Source organism: Chiroxiphia lanceolata, chromosome 27 (assembly GCF_009829145.1).
Source record: "Chiroxiphia lanceolata isolate bChiLan1 chromosome 27, bChiLan1.pri, whole genome shotgun sequence".
NCBI lineage: Eukaryota > Metazoa > Chordata > Aves > Passeriformes > Pipridae > Chiroxiphia > Chiroxiphia lanceolata.
In genome coordinates, this window is record NC_045663.1 from 4428179 (window position 1) to 4445845 (window position 17667).

The 17667-nt window shown below is 64.0% G+C and overlaps 3 protein-coding genes across 3 annotated transcripts; all 3 read left to right on the top strand.

The window, feature by feature from the left end:
* Window positions 1–1176: 1176 nt before the first annotated feature.
* Window positions 1177–4430, top strand: LOC116799293 (protein ANTAGONIST OF LIKE HETEROCHROMATIN PROTEIN 1-like). The gene is made up of 2 exons (XM_032712321.1): window positions 1177–1246; window positions 3122–4430. Exons 1-2 carry the CDS (start codon window positions 1241–1243, stop codon window positions 4238–4240), a joined length of 1125 nt encoding a protein of 374 aa, XP_032568212.1. The 5' UTR covers window positions 1177–1240; the 3' UTR covers window positions 4241–4430.
* A 902-nt stretch (window positions 4431–5332) lies between these two features.
* On the top strand, window positions 5333–8982 carry DOHH (deoxyhypusine hydroxylase). The gene is made up of 5 exons (XM_032712331.1): window positions 5333–5377; window positions 5793–6123; window positions 6665–6741; window positions 6908–7145; window positions 7872–8982. Exons 2-5 carry the CDS (start codon window positions 5850–5852, stop codon window positions 8186–8188), a joined length of 906 nt encoding a protein of 301 aa, XP_032568222.1. The 5' UTR covers window positions 5333–5377; window positions 5793–5849; the 3' UTR covers window positions 8189–8982.
* Window positions 8983–12303: 3321 nt separating this feature from the next.
* On the top strand, window positions 12304–13601 carry SMIM24 (small integral membrane protein 24). The gene is made up of 4 exons (XM_032712338.1): window positions 12304–12527; window positions 12957–13074; window positions 13179–13217; window positions 13440–13601. Exons 1-4 carry the CDS (start codon window positions 12314–12316, stop codon window positions 13528–13530), a joined length of 462 nt encoding a protein of 153 aa, XP_032568229.1. The 5' UTR covers window positions 12304–12313; the 3' UTR covers window positions 13531–13601.
* The last annotated feature ends 4066 nt before the right edge of the window (window positions 13602–17667 follow it).

Here is a 17667-nt window from a genome sequence, read left to right on the forward strand (position 1 = left end):
TGTGGGATATCCCCCACCATGGCACATCCTGAAACCCATCAGGCTTTGGGAAAGGTGGGCACCACTCCCAGGGCACCATCAGGGCACAGGCACTACCTGTCTGAGGTTGGGGCCTTTTCTTTTGTCACAGTGGTGCCAGTCCTTGCCCCAGTCGAGGCTGGTGAGCTTTTCCCCATCTTTCCCAGCCTTTTCCAGCCTTCTTGCAAATCCAAGGCAGGTTTGGGGTTTTGCCGTTGGGGGGTTTCTTATTATTTCTGTGGTGCCAGTCCTTGCCCCAGCCAAGCAAGGACTTGGGCAAGGACGTGACCCTTTTCCAGCCTGGCCTGGTGGTGGAAAGGGAATGGGTCAGGGCTGTCCTGGGTATGACCCAGCAGTGCAGTGGGGACTGGGGTGGGAATGGGGATGGCACTGGGGATGGGGATGAGGATGGCGGTAGGGAGGGGGGTGGTGGGGAGGGGGTTGAGGATGGGACAGAGGATGGAGATGAGGATGGTGGTGGGGAGGGACATGGCACTGGGGATGAGGATAGTGGTGTGGTGGGGATGAGGATGGCTGTACAGTGCTGTTGGGATGGGAAAGGGGATGGGGATGGGATGGCTGTAGGGTGCTGTTGGGATGGGGAAGGCTTTGGGGATGGGATGGCTGTACGGTGCTGTTCAGATAAGGATGGGGGTGGGAATGGCGTAGGGACGGGGATGGCGGTGCGATGGGGATGGCGGTGCGATGGGGATGGCGGTGCGATGGGGATGGCGGTAAGGATGGGGATGGCGGTGCGACGGGGATGGCGGTGCGATGGGGATGGCGGTAGGGACAGGGGTGGCGGTAAGGACGGGGATGGCGGTGCGATGGGGATGACGGTAAGGATGGGGATGGCGGTGCGATGGGGATGGCGGTGCGATGGGGATGGCCGCGGGGATGGCGGTGCCCGCACAGCGCCGTTCCGCGGGCCATGGCCGTGCCCGCACGGTGCACAGCCCCGCGGTGCCGCCCCGTCCCGCCCCCGGTGCCGCCGTGACCCCGCGGGCCGATCACTTCCAGGGCGGCCCCGGCTCCCGATTTGAAAATGCGGGAGCGGCTCCTGGTGCTGCTGTGCGCGCTCGCCCGGCGGCGGCGGCGGCGGCGGGGGGCGGCCATGGCCGGCACCGGCACCGGCAGCGGCACCGGCGGCGGCGGCGGCTGGGACGGGCCGCAGCGGCGGGCCTGGCTCCGGCACTACTACAGCCAGCGGCAGAAACGGCTCATGACGGTGACCGGGCCGCGGCCGGGGATGGGGGGGACCGGAGGGGACGTGGGGACACGGCCCGCGGGGACACGGGGGCACGGAGGATGGCGGGATGCGGGGGAATACGGGGAGATCGTGGGGCGGGATGCGGGGGGCACGTGGAGATCGTGGGGACTCAGAGGGTGGGGGAATACGGGGAGATCGTGGGGACACAAAGGATGGGGGAATAGGGGGAGATCGTGAGGACACAAAGGGTGAGGGAATTCAGGGAGATCGTGGGGACTCAGAGGATGGGGGGGGTCACGGGGGATGTACGGAGGCCACAGAGACACAAAGGATGAGGGGAGATGGGGGATACGCAGTGGTCACAGGGACACAAAGTATGGGGGTGTCACGGGGGATACACTGAGGACATGGGGACACAAAGGATGGGGGATATGGGGGATACGGAGTGGTCACGGAGACACGCAGGATGGGAGGATGGGGGGACACGGGTCACAGGGACACAAAGGATGGGGGAATACGGAGAGATCGTGGGGACTCAGAGGATGGGGGAATACGGGGAGATTGTGAGGACTCAGAGGATGGGGGGGTCACGGGGGATGTACGGAGGTCACGGAGACACAAAGGATGGGGAATATGGGGGACACGGAGTGGTCACAGGGACACAAAGGGTGTGGGTGTCATGGGGGATGCAGTGAGGACATGGAGACACAAAGAATGGGGGATGTGAGGGATACGGAGTGGTCACAGAGACATGCAGGATGGGGGATGGGGGGACGCACAGTGGTCACAGGGACACAAAGGATGGGGGGATTTGGGGGACATGTGGAGATCATAGGGATAAGGGGGATGGGGGATTTGGGAGACACAGAGGTCACATAGGAAGGGGGATGTGTGAGACACGGAACACATGGACAGGAGGGATGTGGGGCACAAGGGTACACAGGTCACAGGGATACAGAAAATGGGGAGCAGGGGGTGCAGAACACAAAGTACAGGGGTGGGAAGGATGGGGAGCACGGGGACGTCACAAGTGAGACACAAAGGGTGGGGGACATATGGGACCCAAAACATGGGATGTGGGACTGAAAGGACACATGGACATAGATCACAAAGGATGGGGAATGTGAGGGATCTGTGGGACACAAAGACGGGCACACAAAGGATGGGGGGACATGAGGGACAGAGGACTTGAAGGACACGGGACGTGATCCTGGACAGAGGATGGAGGATGCAGAGGATATGGGAACATGAAGGAGGGGTGACATCAAAGGTGGGGGACACAAAGGATGGGGATACAAAAGGCCTGGGGATACAAGTGATACAGAGCAGCAAGGACAAGCTTGGGAGGGGGAACATGGGGGACCCACTGCCCTTGGCAGTGGCCAAGGAAAGGGAAAAAAACCTCTTTTCAGCTTAAAGTTGTTTTTAGAATTTAATAACAGAAAAACAACTCCTGTGGAGGGACCAGGAGCTCCCCTTTCCAAATCATGACTCCCACTTCTGAGGGGTGCTCGCTCCCCCTTCCAAATCGGGGCTGAGCCCACAGTTCCCTTGGTCACAGGAAATCCAGGAATGGTAGTTAAAATATAATGGTTAAAATATAATTTGGGGAGTGGGCACTCCGAAAAGGGACTTTTTCAGAAAGCCCCTTGTCTGCAGTGCTTGGGTGTCTTGTCCAGGTCACAGCTACTGCCTAGTGGGTTTGCAGTGGGGTTTCTGAGGAAGATTTGACCCAGCGTTTGTCTGGTTGGAACCACAGGCCACCTGGCACTGGGTCACCCCCTGCCTTGAGCAGGTCTCTTGAGCTGGGTGGTCTTCAGAGGGGCATCCTGGTGAGGTGCAGGGTGGAGATGGGGAGGTGCCCTCTCACACCCCTCTTGTCTCCCCCTGCAGCTCCTGATCGCTCACCGGAGGAGAACCAGCTGCTGCTTCTACCCCCGCGCCTGGCCCAGCCTCAGGAGCTCAGACTGGTGGGAGCGGGTGGTCCTGAAGGAGTTTGGGCCCCAGGACTGGCTGGAGAAGTTCCGGATGTCCAAGGAGACCTTCTTCTACGTCTGCAACCAGCTGCGGCCCGGGCTGGCCCCGCACAGCGCCCACTTCCACCCCACCCTGCCCCTGGAGAAGAGGGTGGCCGTGGCCCTGTGGCACCTGGCCACCAACGTGGGGTACCAGACCCTGAGCCCGCTCTTCGGCGTGGGGCCCTCCACGGTGCAGAGCTGTGTGAGGGAGGTGAGCTACGCCGTGGTGCTGCTGCTGAAGCCGCTCTACCTGCGGCTGCCCAGCGAGAAGGAGCTGGAGAACATGGTGCGGATCTTCCGCACGCGCTGGGGCTTCCCCCACTGCATTGGGGCGCTGGACAGCCTGCACATCCCCATCCACCCGCCCCTGCGCCTCGCCAGCGACTACTGCAACGGCCAGGGCTGGCACTCCATCCTCACACAGGCCACCGTGGACGGGCTGGGGCAGTTCTGGGACGTGTCCACCGCCTTCCCGGGCAGCATGGAGAACAGCGCGGTGCTGGAGAGCTCCAGCCTGTGGGTGCTGGCCAAGGAGGGCCGGCTGTGCCCCAACCCTCCCAAGCACTTCATGGGGAAGGCGCAGAAGTACGTGCTGCTGGGCGATGCCACCTACCCCCTGCAGGACTGGATCCTCAAGCCCTACCAGGAGGACGAGAACCTCACGCAGCGCCAGCTGCAGTTCAACTACCGCCTGAGGCGGGCGCACAGCGTCATCGAGAACGCCTTCCTGCGCCTCAAGGCGCGCTGGCAGATCCTCCTCAAGTGTGACGACTGCAGCCTGGAGCTGCTGCCCACCCTGGTCCTGGCCTGCTGCATCCTGCACAACGTCTGCGAGGCCCACGACAACCCCTTCAACGAGGAGTGGCTGGAGGGGGCCGAGCCCACCGAGCTGCCCAAGCCCTGCCAGCCTGCACCGGCTGCCATGGAGGACAACGGGGCCGAGCAAGTGCGGGAGCTGATGTGCCAGTACTTTGAGAGCTGCGGGGAGGGCTGATGGGGCCACCCAGCACATCCCTGCTCCAAGACTCTGGCAAACATTGGCCCAGCGGTGCCAGGACTGCAGCTCGACCAGCTGCACCATCCGGGCCTGGGGCGGGGAGGGGCGGCCGTGTCACGCTCGTGCCGGGTTTGCTGTGCGGGTTTCAGGCAGCGGAATGTATTTTGTGCCCTTGCTCTCTCTGCCAGGATCTGAGTGGTATGGTGTGTGCTGTGGGAGCAAAGTGGGGATTGTGGCTGAGCGGAGGGGGCATTGGGGGTCTCCCTCTCCTCTGTCCCGAGGCCCCTCCGTCAGGGCCGAAACCAGCAGGAGCCTTGAAATGAGGCAAAACTCCTGTGAAGGTTCAAAACCTGCTGTGTAAACACACCTGGGAGGGGAAGGGGAGGAAGACGCACAGCAGTGACTTGCTGAGGGAATGAAACTGCACCCACAAACTCCTGCACATGCTGCCCTGGGGCAAGTGGGGTGGGCTGCCCAGCCTGGCACCCCCCAGCTCCTCTCAGGGTGGGGTTTGCCCAGCCTGGCACCCCCAGCTCCTCTGAGGGTGGGTGGGGTTTGTCCAGCCTGGCACCTCCCAGCTCCTCTCAGGGTGGGGTTTGCTCAGCCTGGCAGCTCCTGATCCCTCCCTGGAAGGGTTTTTTCCAGCCTGGCACCCTCCAGCCCCCTCTCTGGAGGGATTTACCCACCCTAGTCTGTCTCAGGGCAGGCCTTCCCCAGCCTGGCCCCTTTCTGGAGGACTTTGCCCAGCCTGGCACCCCTGGCACCTCTCCAGAGGAATTTGCCCAGCCTGGCACCCCTGGCGCCTCTCCAGAGGGGTTTTCCCAGCCTGGCACCCCCACCCCTCTCTGGAGGGATTTACCCACCCTGCTCCCTCTCTGGGCTTTGCCCAGCCTGGAGCACGCCCGGCCCTTCTCCAGCGGGGTCCCTGTCCCCCTGCCCGGCTCTTCCCCCCTCACTCCCCACACCGCTCCCCCCATCCCCGTTCCCGCCGGGCCGGACCCGCCTCCCGGGAAATGGCGGCGCTGGGGGAGGCAGCGCCCCCTGGTGGCCGGGGAGCCAGCGCCCCCTCCCGGGCCGTGCTGCGCATGCGCCGGCGCTCGGTCACGTGACGGAGCGGGAACATGGCGGCGCGCGGTGAGTGTGGCACCGGCACGACCGGAACCTCCCGGCCACCCCCGGACCCTTCCGGCACCATCCTGGAACCCCTCCAGTCCCTCCGGTCCTCCCTGGTCACCGCCGGATACACCCCCCCGGCACCATCCAGGAATCCCCCCGGTCCCTCCGGTCCTCCCTGGTCACCCCCGGACCCCCTGGCACCATACAGGAAGCCCCTCTGTGTCCCCCTGACTCTCTGTGTCTCCCTTCGGGCTCCAGTTCCCTCGGGCCCGGCCCGGCGCGATCGCGGCAGGGGGTTCGTGTCCGTCCCGGGTATCTGGTGAACCCAGGTCCGGGCACTCGCTGTGGGCTCAGCCCCGGCCCCGGGGTCCCGTTCACCGGGACCCGGTGGCGGTGAGGGCTCCCCGTGACTCGCTCCCTTCCCCGCGCGCAGGACGGTGACCGAGGAGCCCCCGCAGCGCACTTCGTGTGACCGGAGTGTGCCCCCGCCATGGTGACGGAGCAGGAGCTGGAGGCCATCGGCCGCGTGCTGCTGGACGCGGCGCAGCCTCTGCCCGCGCGGTTCCGGGCACTCTTCACCCTGAGGAACCTGGGTGGCCCCGCGGCCGTGCGCTGGATCGGCCGCGCCTTCGGGGATGGCTCGGCGCTGCTGAAGCACGAGCTGGCCTTCTGCTTGGGCCAGATGCAGGACGAGGCCGCCATCCCTGTGCTCATCCAGGTGCTGGAGGACACGGCACAGGAGCCCATGGTCAGGCACGAAGCAGGTGCGGCAGCTTCTGTGGCTCTGGGGCGGGGAAGGGCTGGCAAGTGGGGCTTGGGGGTGCTTCCCCTCCTGTACTGAGCAGCTCATGGGGGCCTGGTCCGGCTTGGCTGTCAGTCCCTGAGTCATGGAATGCCTCACCACATCCTCTGGCCAGGCCTGGCTGGACTGGTTGGCCGAGCCCTCCTGTTCCACAGGAGGCTCCCTCTTGGCCAGGCTCCCTCCTGCTGTGTTTGTCCCATTTGGAATTGGTCAGTCAGGCCTATGTCCACACTTGTCCCACTTGGGATTGGTCAGTCAGGCCTGTGTCCACATTTGTCCCACTTGGAATTGGTCATTCAGGCCTGTGTCCACATTTGTCCCATTTAGAATTGGTCAGTCAGGCCTGTGTCCATGTTTGTCCCATTTGGGATCGGTCAGTCAGGCCTGTTTTGGGATCAGTTGTCCATATTTCAGAGGAGGGCAAGGCTTTGCCAGAGGACACAGTGGGGTCCTCCTCATAGAGACACCCCAATCCTGTCCTGACGCATCCTTCATTCTTTCAGGTGAAGCCCTGGGTGCTATTGGGAACCCCAAGGTGCTGGATATCCTGAGACGCTATTCCGAGGACCCTGTGGTCGAGGTGAGGATCCTGGGGGGTCGTTTCCCGTGGGATGCAGCACTGCTGGTCTGGGAGGGTGAGGCAGGTCCCTCCTGGGCAGCCCCTGCCCCTGGGTGGTGCCATCCTGCTGCGTACTGGGGCCCTCCCAATGCTGTCCCACAGCCAGAGCCATGTCCCCGTCCCTCAGGTGGCAGAGACGTGCCAGCTGGCTGTGAGGAGGCTGGAGTGGCTGCAGGAGAACAAGGAGAAGCCAGGCACCAGCCCGTACCTCTCCGTGGATCCCGCTCCCCCCGCCGAGGAGACGGACATTGCCAAACTCCGGGAGACCCTCCTGGATGAGTCCCGGGAGCTGTTCGAGCGGTACCGCGCCATGTTCGCCCTGCGGAACCTGGGGGGCCAGGAGGCTGTGCTGGCACTGGCCGAAGGTGAGGGGCTGTCCTTGCTGTGAGTCTGTCCAGGTTAATCCGGGATGAGCCCTTCCCAAGTCCAGGGCTGCCAGAGCTGCTCTCACATGTTTGTGTCCAGAGCTGCTGCCCCCCTGCCACATTGCAGAGTGCTGGGTGGTCTCTGGTGTGTTCCAGAGCCCCCTTGCCACCCTCCAGACCCCCTTCCCTAAAGGGTTGGGGTGGGACAGCACAGGCTGTGATGATGGCCCAGGACTGGCCTGTCTGACCTGGCCCCAGGATCTTGAGGTCCTGCTCTCCTGGCCTGGAAAGTCAGAGGCTGCTGGGGTTTGGGAGTAGCTCTGGAGAGGGGAGTAAATGTCTCCATGGCCCAGGAACTTTTTGGACCAGCCCCCCAATCCCCCAGCCTGAGGGAAGTGGATGAGGCTCTCCAGCCATCTGGGACCTCCAGGTCCATGAGATAGGATCTGTCAGCTCCTGCTCCAGCTGCTCTGTCCCAGAAGGCTGGAGACTGTGGCTGCCAGTCCTGCTGGAAATTGTGTGGTGAGGCAGGGCCCGAGGCAGGCAGGGGGTGGCAGCTCTGCCGGGGGAGTGGGTGCTGCCATCACAGGAGGGCATCGGAGCGAGGTTGGGATCAAGGAGCAGGATACCCCTTCCCACGGGGTGGGGTGGTGACCCACAGCATCCCCCAGCTTCCCCTCGGGACGTCTCATCTCACTGCCCCCTCTCCCCGCCCCCTTTCCGCAGGGCTGCGCTGCGGCAGCGCGCTGTTCCGCCACGAGGTCGGGTACGTGCTGGGGCAGCTGCAGGACGAGGCGTGCGTCCCTCAGCTCACGGCCGTGCTGTGCAGCCCCTCCGAGAGCCCCATGGTGCGGCACGAGTGCGCCGAGGCGCTGGGGGCCATCGCGCGCCCGTCCTGCCTGCGCGCCCTGCGCGCCTTCGCCGGCGACGGGGAGCGCGTGGTGCGCGAGAGCTGCCAGGTGGCCCTGGACATGTACGAGTACGAGAACGGCTCCCAGTTCCAGTACGCCGACGGGCTCTGCAAGCTGCAGGCCTCCCCCTGAGCCTGCACGGGGGGCACCGGGGGGGACACGCTGCCCCTCGCCCCCTCCCGCTGCCGATCGTGCTGCCGTGGCCGCCCCTGTTGGCTTTGCCGCGCGGAGGTGGAGGAGGAACTGGATTTGCTCTCTCTGGCACACCTACAACCACCTTTTCGCTCCAAATCTAGGCTGAGCTGCTACTTGCCTCCCACCAGCCCCTGTTTCCTGGATCTGCCCCTGTTTTCCCTGCCAGGATCAGCACTGCCTGCCCGCAGCCTGGCTTGGGGCTTGGACCAGGTGGGCTCTGCTCGGCAGGTCGGAGCCTGCCGTGGCTCTGCAGGGCTTGAGGCTGCTTTGCCTTGGTGCTGCCACGTCGGCTCGGCGTGAAACGGCTCTGTTCTCCCCACCTGAGCTTTGCTGGGGGCCAGGATGGGCTTTGGGCACCCGCTCTGTGGGTTGTGTTGGGATGCTTCTAAATTGCCCTCGGTGCTGGTGCTGAGCCGGGGCCCTCCTCGCCCCCGTGGTGGGTTTGGCCTCTCCTGTTGGGACAGGCCAGGGCTGAGCCTGTGGCAGCCTTTGCCCTGGGATGGGGATTGTTTCGTGGCAAAGTTGGGAAGGTTTGGCTGTTTTTTCTTTCTGCAGGGAATGGTGCTGCCATTAGGGCGGGCAGGGTGAGGTAGAGCCTGCCCAGGCATCCCCTCGTGTTTAACCAGAGCCGGGAGGGCTGAGGCTGCTGCTGGCACCCAAACCCAAACCCTGTGGCCAGCCCAGCCTGGGCGCCGGGGGGGCTGGCAGGGAATAAAGCACTGGCACAGGGAGCTGGAGTGAGTGGAGCTGTGATTTCTCTGTGCCCAGGTGTGAGGTGCCCCCAGTGCCACAGGGTTGGACCCCGGCGGGGAGCCCAGGGGTTGCTGCAACAGAATCATAGAACCATCAAAGTTGGAAAGGATCTTTCAAATAGAGTCCAGCTGTGGTGGAAGGAGAGAGCAGGGAGTGGGGTGCCTGGTAGTGTGGGGTAAAACCCCACAGCCCTGGGGGGGAGGGTGGACGTTGCCCATGGGGTGCCCCGGGAGCCCCCCCAGCACTGCCCAGCAGAAGGGCCAGTGGGTCCCACTGCCCCGAGGGCCTGGCTCCCTTCTGGGCATGGCTGGCTCTTCCCCTTGTCCAAGGGCTCCCTGCGAGTCACTCCCAGGCTCAATCCTCTTAGTCCCTGTGGCTGGCTCAGCATCCCCAGGGCTCTGGTGCTCAGGGACACAAGCAAGGGGCAGCCCTGGCCATGGCCCAGCCTGACCCAGTTCAGGACCCCAGGGAAGGGGGTCTTACTCAAGATGTGACCAGTTTTGATCACTTGTACACACTGCAAGTCAGTCCCACGTGCCCAGTTTCTGTGGATGGGGTCAGCTGTGTGTGACATGGAGGGTGAGTGGTAGAGTGACCTGGTGCAGCAGAGCTGGGAGGTGCTGGAGTGGAGCAGGACTGGGCCTTGAGTCCTGGCTTGGCACGAAATCTGCCAGCACCTTCACCCCTCTCTATCCAGCCTGTGCTAGGAAGGGTTTTTCCAAAGCTGCTGCTGGTCCTGACCAAACCCTGTCCTCCTGGGTGTGGGAGGAATCGCTTTTGGGGGATGTCTGGGGAGTCACACTGGGCTCTGGGGAGTCACACTGGGCACTGAGGGCACACTGGGCACTGTGGGCACACTGGGCACTGTGGGCACACTGGGCACTGAGGGCACACTGGGCACTGGGCTGCCACGTGTGACAGCCATTGTGAAGCTCTGGAAAGGTGACAGCCCCTCACCGTGGGTTGCTCCACCACCCAGTGAAGGGAGTCCTGCAGGAGCCCCCCTGACTGGGGCTGCATCCCCATCCCCTCTGCCCATCAGTTCCCAGCTCCGAGGGCACCGTGTCCTCCTGGATCTCACACCATCTGCTCCAGGGATCCGAGGCCTGCTCACGGATTTAACTCAGCCTGGGGGAGGGAGGGGAGGACTCGGGCATCCCTCCCCATCCCTGCCCTTAGGAGTTCTCCAGCTGCAGGTGATTCCCCACTCCCAGGGGGGAATTGGGGTACCTGCGGTGCTGCTAGAGGGGCAGTTTGGGGTACCCTGGCCCACGTTGGAGCTCAGTGGTTCCCAGCCCGGCTGAGGCAGCCGGGCTGTGCCCGGATTAGCGGGCGCTAAGCTCCTCCTCAGCAGCACAGCTCCCGTGACACGGAGGGCGAGTGGCACTGCCACCGGCCATGGGGACACCGCTGTCCCTGTGAGCTGCCGGCAGAGGTGTGGGGGGAGCTGGCCATGGCCCTGGCAGGGGGAGTGTGGGGGCCGCGGCACTTGCTGCAGTCCCCCCCCGAGGAGGACGGGGTGCTGTACGTGGACTACAAGCCCCCGGCCCTGGACAGCATCCGCCTGCCCCGCTACGTCCTGTACCTGGTGATGGCAGCCACGCTGGTGCTGGTGGTGGCCTATGCCATCGTGGGGCACCTCATCAAGGACCTGGTGCACGACTTTGCTGGTGAGTGCTGCCCAGAGCGGGGTCAAACTTTGGGGGGGGCCGGGGGCAGGGGCATCCCCCCTGCCCGGAGCCTGTGCCGCGGCGGGGCTGTGCTGCTGATGGCTCCGTCCCTGCCTCTGCAGACTGGGCGTTCGGGCCCAAGCCGGAGGAGGAGAAGGCGGTAATGGCCGAGGGCACCGTGCCGGAGGTGGAGTGGTTGGAGGAGGACGAGGTGCTGGTGGAGCGGAAGGTGGAGGGTGAAGGCGCCGGGGTCCTGCCCAGCATGGACGTCCCACTGGCACTGCTGGCCCCACGCAGCTCCGTCTCCTTCGCTGACTCCCCCAAGAAGAGGTTCTTCTAGGGCCAGGGGACCTCCCCTGCCACCAGTGGGACCCCACAGCCCTGCCCGACTGTCAGGTCACAGCACAGATGCTGCCATGGCTTCCTCCTCCCTGCCCAGCCCCAGCGCTCCCCCCAGGTCCTCACCCAGCAGAGCTGCCTGCCCCAGCCCCGCTCGCCCCTTGGCCCAGCACAGCACGGGGAGTGGCAGGGCTGGGACCCGAACCTTTGCCAGGGGTAACAGCACCCCTTGGCACAGCCGTGCCACCTTGGGCATGGGCACTTGGGGCGGGACACGTGTGTGGGTGCACACATGGAGGGTGTGTAAAGGTGGGTGCTCAGCGGTGCAAACCCCTGGCGTGGGGGCACAGACACTTGTGGGCAGGGGGCACAGACACGGGTGTGCACATGGAAACAGGGAAACATGGATGCAAACACCTTCGGGCGGGCTCACATCAGCACAGGCACACAGGGAGGGACGGACGGACAGACAGACAGACAGACACCGAGGCTATGCTGCCCCACCTTCCTTTTGGTGCCCTGGCACTGCCAGGCTGTGCCCAGTGGCACCCACAGATGCTCCAAAGCCACTCTTCGGGGGCAAAGTACCCGTGAGCCTCTCTGTGGCCCAGGGTGAGGGCACTGGGGATGGGGGCTGTCATATGGATCCACACCCCCTGCCTGAAACCCAGGCTGGGGCTGGATCCCCTGTCCCCACCCCAGCAGTGGGGCCCCTGTCCTTGTGTCCCCAGGCTCCTTCACCCCTCAGGAAATCACCACAGTCAGGGTGGTCCTGCCAGAAACCCCTGTCCATCCCTGGGGTGTTGCTGGCCACCCCATACTTCAGTTTCCCCTGTGCCCTGGTGATCTCCCCAATGACACCATTAATATTCAGCTGGGAACAGTACCAGGCACTCCTTGGGACGGAATGGAGTCCACCTGGAACGAACTGGGATCCTCTGGAGGCCTGGGGAAGGGCTGGGAGTGGCCTGGCACTGCCTGTTGCCCCTTGTGCTGCTCCACCCCCGTGGGATCTGCCCCAGCCCTGCCAGTGGGGGTGAAGTGGCACCCCAGAGGTAGAGAGGGAAGGCTGAGGTGGGGCAACAGGCAGGATGGGCACCCATCCACCCCCCACCCACCAGTCTGTCCTCCCACCCCCCACCCACCTTACTGTCCATCCATCCATCCATCCTCTCCTCCATCCACTCGCCAACTCCCGCGGTGGTTCCCAGTCCTGGGCACGGGGGCACCACCGTGGTCCCTGAGGTGCCTGAGCCAGGGGAGAGGTGCCACCTCCACGGGTGACAGGAGTCACGTTGCTATGGCGCTTGGTGACACTTGTCCCCGGGAGGCCAATAAAGGTGCCCGTTGCCCTCGGCGCAGAGACAACGCCCAGCCCGGCGGGGACAGGAGCTCACCTCGAGGAGCAGGACCCAGCCGTGCCCGAGCCCTCTGCCCGAAAATGCCGCGGCCCTCGCAGCCCCTCTCGCTCCTGGTCCTGCTCGTCCTCGCTGCCACCGCCCAGGGACAGACCAGTAGGTGCCCTGTGCCCCTCCCATGCCCCTGGGGTGCCTGGGGGGGTGGCCATGCCCACCCCAAGGCATCTGAGAGACCTTCCGAGTGGGAGCAGTCTGTTCCTGCAGCAACCCTTTTGGGGGCAGAGCAGAAAGATTTGGGGGCACCCGCCTGCTGTCCCCAGTGCTCCCCACCATGCCAGGCACCCCCACGCTCTGCCGGGCACGGGTGGGCTGTGTCAGAGGAGGCTTCCTTGGCACCCAAGGGATGGGGGGAAGGGGGAATGATGAGTGTCTGCCAATGTCCCCTGGTGTCCCCAGTGTGCTCCCCACAACTGGGGCCCCGTACCAGGGTTTGGGGGATCCCATCCCTTGCAGGATGGAGCTGCTCTGAAGCTGTCCCCATCCCCACCTTTTGCCATCCCCTGTACCCGTTCCCCTGCCATGTAGGCACCGGCCCAAAGGTGCTGCAGCCTTGGCTCCTGGGCCTCACGGTCGTCGTCGTCTTCCTCTTCGTCGTCTTCGTGGTGCTGATCATTAACCGGTTCTGGAGTCTCAGGAAGCGCAGGTGGGGGGCCGGGGGGTGCTGGCAGGGGGGTCCGTGTGGCAGGAAGCCATGGGGTGGGACAGAGCTGTCCCCGGGCACCACTCAGCCCCTCTCTTGCCTCGCAGGAAGCAGAGCGACTACCCGGAGACCAAGGGGACTGACAGGTACCACGGCCCTGTGGGGGGCGGTGGGGTGGCACCGGGACCTCCTCCCCAGTGGGGCTTGGATCCCCCCGAGGGTGGCCACGTGCCGGCGGTGCCGTGGCGGCCGATGTGCCGTGGCGGCCCGGTGGTCCCGCGGTACCCCGCGTGCTCCTGGCACGGCCGCAGTGCCGGTGCCGTCGGGGTGGCCGTGCCCGGCTGACCCGCGTTCCCTCCGTCCCGCAGGATGGAGCACTTCAGCCACGACAACCCGGCGGCCGAGGACAGCGACGAGGAGAGCGGCGGCAAGAAGGAATCCAATGCCACGTCCCTCTGAGCCCTCCTGGCCCCCACTGCCCACCCCGGGGCTCCGTCGCCGGGCACGGCGCCCTCACCCCGTCCGCGGGTGCGGCTCCGCGCCGGGTTTCGGAGGCAGCCGCGGCCACGGTGGCACCTCCCGCCCCGCGGCCGCCCCGGCTGCGGCCAAGACCCGGCGTGGATTCTCCACCCGCCGGAACGGAGTGGGGAGGGCGGTGGCCGGGAACCGTAGCGGGACCCCCTGACCCCCCCTGCCCCTTCCCAGCCGTGCCCAGTAAAGGTCCCCAGCCTGCTCCGGCGGCAAGCGTTTGGTGTCACCGCGCTGGGGAGGGGGCTGTTCTGCACCCCGAGGTGCTGGGGGGGCGGTGGGGGCACCCCCGGGTGCCACCGGGGCAGGGCACAGTGGCAGCTTCCGAGCTGCCAGACCTCAGCGACCTCGGCACGGCGAGACACCTTGTCCGGCCACGCCGCTGCTCCGACAAGGCCGGGCCGAGGGGGGACACCGAGGGGGCGGGGGGCTGGGGAGCACTGGAGGGAGGCGGGCGGCCTCGCCCCTCGGCTGCCCTGAGCAGCGCTTGGGGACAGGGACGATGGGGACAAGGAGGGGTGACTGCGCGGCTTCGCGCCCTAGGGGTGAGGGCGATGACGTCACTGCCATGCGATGACGTCACGCGCACGAGGCGGTGACGTCGCGTGGCCAAGGTCCCGACGCAGAAGAGGTGGCAGCAGCTCTGAACCCCCCACGTGAACCCACGGCTGCCCCCACTCGTGTCCCTGTCCCCACGTGTCCCCTCCCTGCCCCCCCCGCAGCCCCGCCCGCCTACGGGTGCGTGTCCCTCCTCCGGGGTGATGGGTGCCCACCGCCGGGCAGAGCTTTGTTCCAGTACATCCCAGTGTCCCCCAGTTCACCCCCCCGCTGGGACACCCGGTCTGTCCCCGGCCGTGCCTCAGTTTCTCCCGGGGCAGCGAAGGAAGGGCGGAGGCGAGCTGGAGTTGAAGCATAGCTTGTTTAATTTTTATACATTTTTTTTTTGTCTTTTTTTTTTCCTTTTCGTTTTTTTAATCTTTTTTTTGTGTGTCAGTTTTTTCTTTTTTGTTTTTTTCTTCTTTTTTGTCTCTTTTTTCTCTTTTTTGCATAGGGGAGGGGGGGGAACAACCAAAAAAAAAAAAAAACAAAACCAAAAACAACCCAACAAAAAAAACCCCCAAAACTAAAAGAAAACAAAAGAAACAAAACGAAAAAGAAAACCAAAAAAACCCCAAAAATCCGTATCAGGGTCAGTAAGTGTATGTAGGCAGGAGCGGCGCTATCGGTAATGGCTGCGTACAATGGTATAATCAAATATCGTGAAGCACCAGGGAGGCGAGCGGGGGCTCGGGGGGGGTCATGCGGGGCCGGGGGCCGCGGGGGGGGCACAGCCAGGGGGGCCCGGCCCCGGCTCGCGGCCCTGGTGCGCTCGCGGTGTGTATCGGCTGCGGCAAAAGCAAAGCGAGAATCCGGCGAACGAGTAAAATATAACTGCGGGGGGGGGAGGGAGGGAGGGAGGGGCAGCAACTGCCCCCCCCGGGGGGAGCGGGGACCCCCGAAAAGGCGGGCGGGGGCAGCCGGCGGCGCGGAGGCACTGCGGCGGGATTTTTGGTTTGGGTGAGGCGCGGTCCGGCCGGCTGCCGCCTCGGCGCCTTTTTGGGGCGGTTTCTCTCCTTTTTGCCGCTCTTTGCCCCGGGGTGGGTTTTGCCCCCCACACCCCGGCTCTCCCTCCCGCCTGCCCGCGGGCATCGCGCGGGGCACCCACGGACCGGGGTACCCAGAGGGGCACCTGGGGCTCTCCCCGGGACACCCAGAGGGGCACCCGTGATTCTACCCGGGGCACACACGGGTATCTTCAGGGGCACCCAGAGGGGCATCACCTGGACCACCCAGAGGGGCACCCAGAGGAACCCTCGTGGGCACCAGAGGGACCCCCGTGGGTATTCCTCTGTCTACCCAGCAGGGCACCTGTGAGCACCGCCCGGGGCACCCAGAGAGTCACGCACAGGCATCACCTGGAGCATCCAGAGGAGCATCCACGGGCATCACCTGGAGCATCCGTCGGGGCACCCGTGGGCGTCACCCGGAACACCCAGAGTGACACCCACGGGCATCGCACAGGAGACCTAGAAGGTCACCCGTGGGCATCTCGCGGGGCACCCACCACCGGGGGCACCCAGCGGGTCCCCAGCCGGCGCTGGGATCCCCGGGCTGGGGGCAGAAAGCAGCAAATTCCAAACTCCGAGTACAAAAAAAACCCAAACAAACAAAACAAAACTACAAAAAAACCCCCGAAATCCAAAAAAGAACCCAAACCCCACCAAACAAGACATATATATATATATAGGGGATTTTATATATATATATATATATATATATATATATTCCTTTGCGATTTAAAGTACCTTAACTGTGTGTGGGCCCGTGGGCCCGCGCCCCCCCGGCCCTGCAGCCCCATATATATATATGTGGAGATATATATATATATATATGTACAGGTTATTTGTTTTATTTATAGGTCACGAGGACTATTTTTAATTAATTTTTTTAAGCCGACGAGCCCGACTAAAAACCCTCTAGGAGAGACTGTAGTGCATGAAACCCCCGCGGTGATTGTCGAGCGGAGCCCCCTCGTGTCCCCATCCTGTGGGGGACTCCCCCGGAGCATCCCCAGGGATGGGGCGTGTGTTCCCCCCCTCCCCCCCGCGGCTTTGCGCCCACCCCGACCGCGGCCATCGAGGCCGCCGGGGGATAAAAAAAAAAAAAAAATGGGAGAATGATTAAAAAAATAGAAATAATAAAAATGAGTGGTGCCCCCCGGGGAGGGACCGGGGGGTGTTGCATATTCCCTTTGGGCAGAGCCGGGATTGCGGTCCCGGGGGGGTGTCGGGGGAGCAGTGCAAAGACCCCGGGGGCGCGGGGGGCTCCCCGGCTCCCCAAGGGGAAGCCCCCGGCCCGGCCCCCCCGCTGCCGCCCCATGGCCTGGGGGGCGTCGAGTTGATTCTTTTTTGCCTTTTTTTTAACATGGTTTAAGGTGCTTTTCTTGCCGAGGGCGGGTTTTGGGGGGCTGCGGCCGCAGCCCGGCCGGACGTGCTGCCGGCCCGGGGTGGGGAGGCAGCAAGAGGGGGGCAGGGGACGGCCCCGGTGGTGTCCCCGCGGGGACGGGGGCTCTGGGGGCTTCCTCGGGGCGGGGGGGTGGGGGCCAGGCCCGAGGGGCGCCAGCGCCCCTCGCCTCCCCAGGGCTTGCCGAGGGGGCTGCCCTGGTGCCCCCCCCTCCCTCCGCTGTCACTGTCACCGCTGAAAAATGCTTTTTCTTTCTTTTTTTTCCTATATTTTTTGCTTTGAGCTGAGCCTTTTCCAGCCTAAACCCCCTTTTTATGTTTTCTGTTTTTCTATTTTTTTTTTAAATTTTCTCTCTTTTTTTTTTTTTTAGCTTTCTCTCTTCTTTTTTTTTCTTTTTTTTTTTTTTTTTTAAATTTTGTCTCTTTTTTGTAGCTCTATTTTTCATTCCTTCCCCCCCCCCAACTGGACGCCGCCCCCCCCACCCCCCCGCTCCCTCCTTGCATTGTCCTTGCAGAAATCAATACTGCACCTTGCATAAAGAAGCGGCTCCCAAGGCTGTTCCCCTTCCCGGGGGACCCCCACACCAGCCTCACCGGTGGGCAAAACCCAGCGGGACGCGACACCCCCCCTGCCATCCCCCACTAATACTTTTGGGCACCAAAAAAAAAAAAAAAAACCAACCAAAATTAAAAATTTTAAAAACTGTTGACGACGACGTTTCTTCATGCCCGAGCAGCAGCGATGCCGGTGCCACCCGCCCACCGGTGTCACGACCCGCGTCAGCCTCAGAGGGCTGTGGGGGGCGTCCCTCCGGCCGGCGGAACGCTGGGGTTTTAAGGCAAATTCTGGGTTTTTTGGGGGTGTCGGGCCCCTGCTCTACGGCGGGCACAGCAGGGAGAAGCGGGTAGAGGGCACCTCCTGCCATTCCCTGCTGCGCCAGCCGGACCCCCGGGGATGAAGCCGATGGGGATGGGGGTGAGGGGGAGGCTGTGACCCCCCCCGACACCAGCCCGGGGTGGGGGGGCACAGCTACATTCACACGGTTCCATTCCTGTCACGAGAGCA

Excerpts from the sequence above, each read along its gene's own strand:
- SMIM24 (XM_032712338.1), top strand. The coding sequence starts at position 12,314 with ATGGCGCTTGGTGACACTTGTCCCCGGGAGGCCAATAAAGGTGCCCGT. Across the intron at positions 12,528-12,956 it reads CACCGCCCAGGGACAGACCA|GCACCGGCCCAAAGGTGCTG; the intron begins GTAGGTGCCCTG and ends CCTGCCATGTAG. Across the intron at positions 13,218-13,439 it reads GAGACCAAGGGGACTGACAG|GATGGAGCACTTCAGCCACG; the intron begins GTACCACGGCCC and ends TCCGTCCCGCAG.
- DOHH (XM_032712331.1), top strand. The coding sequence starts at position 5,850 with ATGGTGACGGAGCAGGAGCTGGAGGCCATCGGCCGCGTGCTGCTGGAC. Across the intron at positions 6,742-6,907 it reads CCGAGGACCCTGTGGTCGAG|GTGGCAGAGACGTGCCAGCT; the intron begins GTGAGGATCCTG and ends CCCGTCCCTCAG. Across the intron at positions 7,146-7,871 it reads TGTGCTGGCACTGGCCGAAG|GGCTGCGCTGCGGCAGCGCG; the intron begins GTGAGGGGCTGT and ends CCCTTTCCGCAG.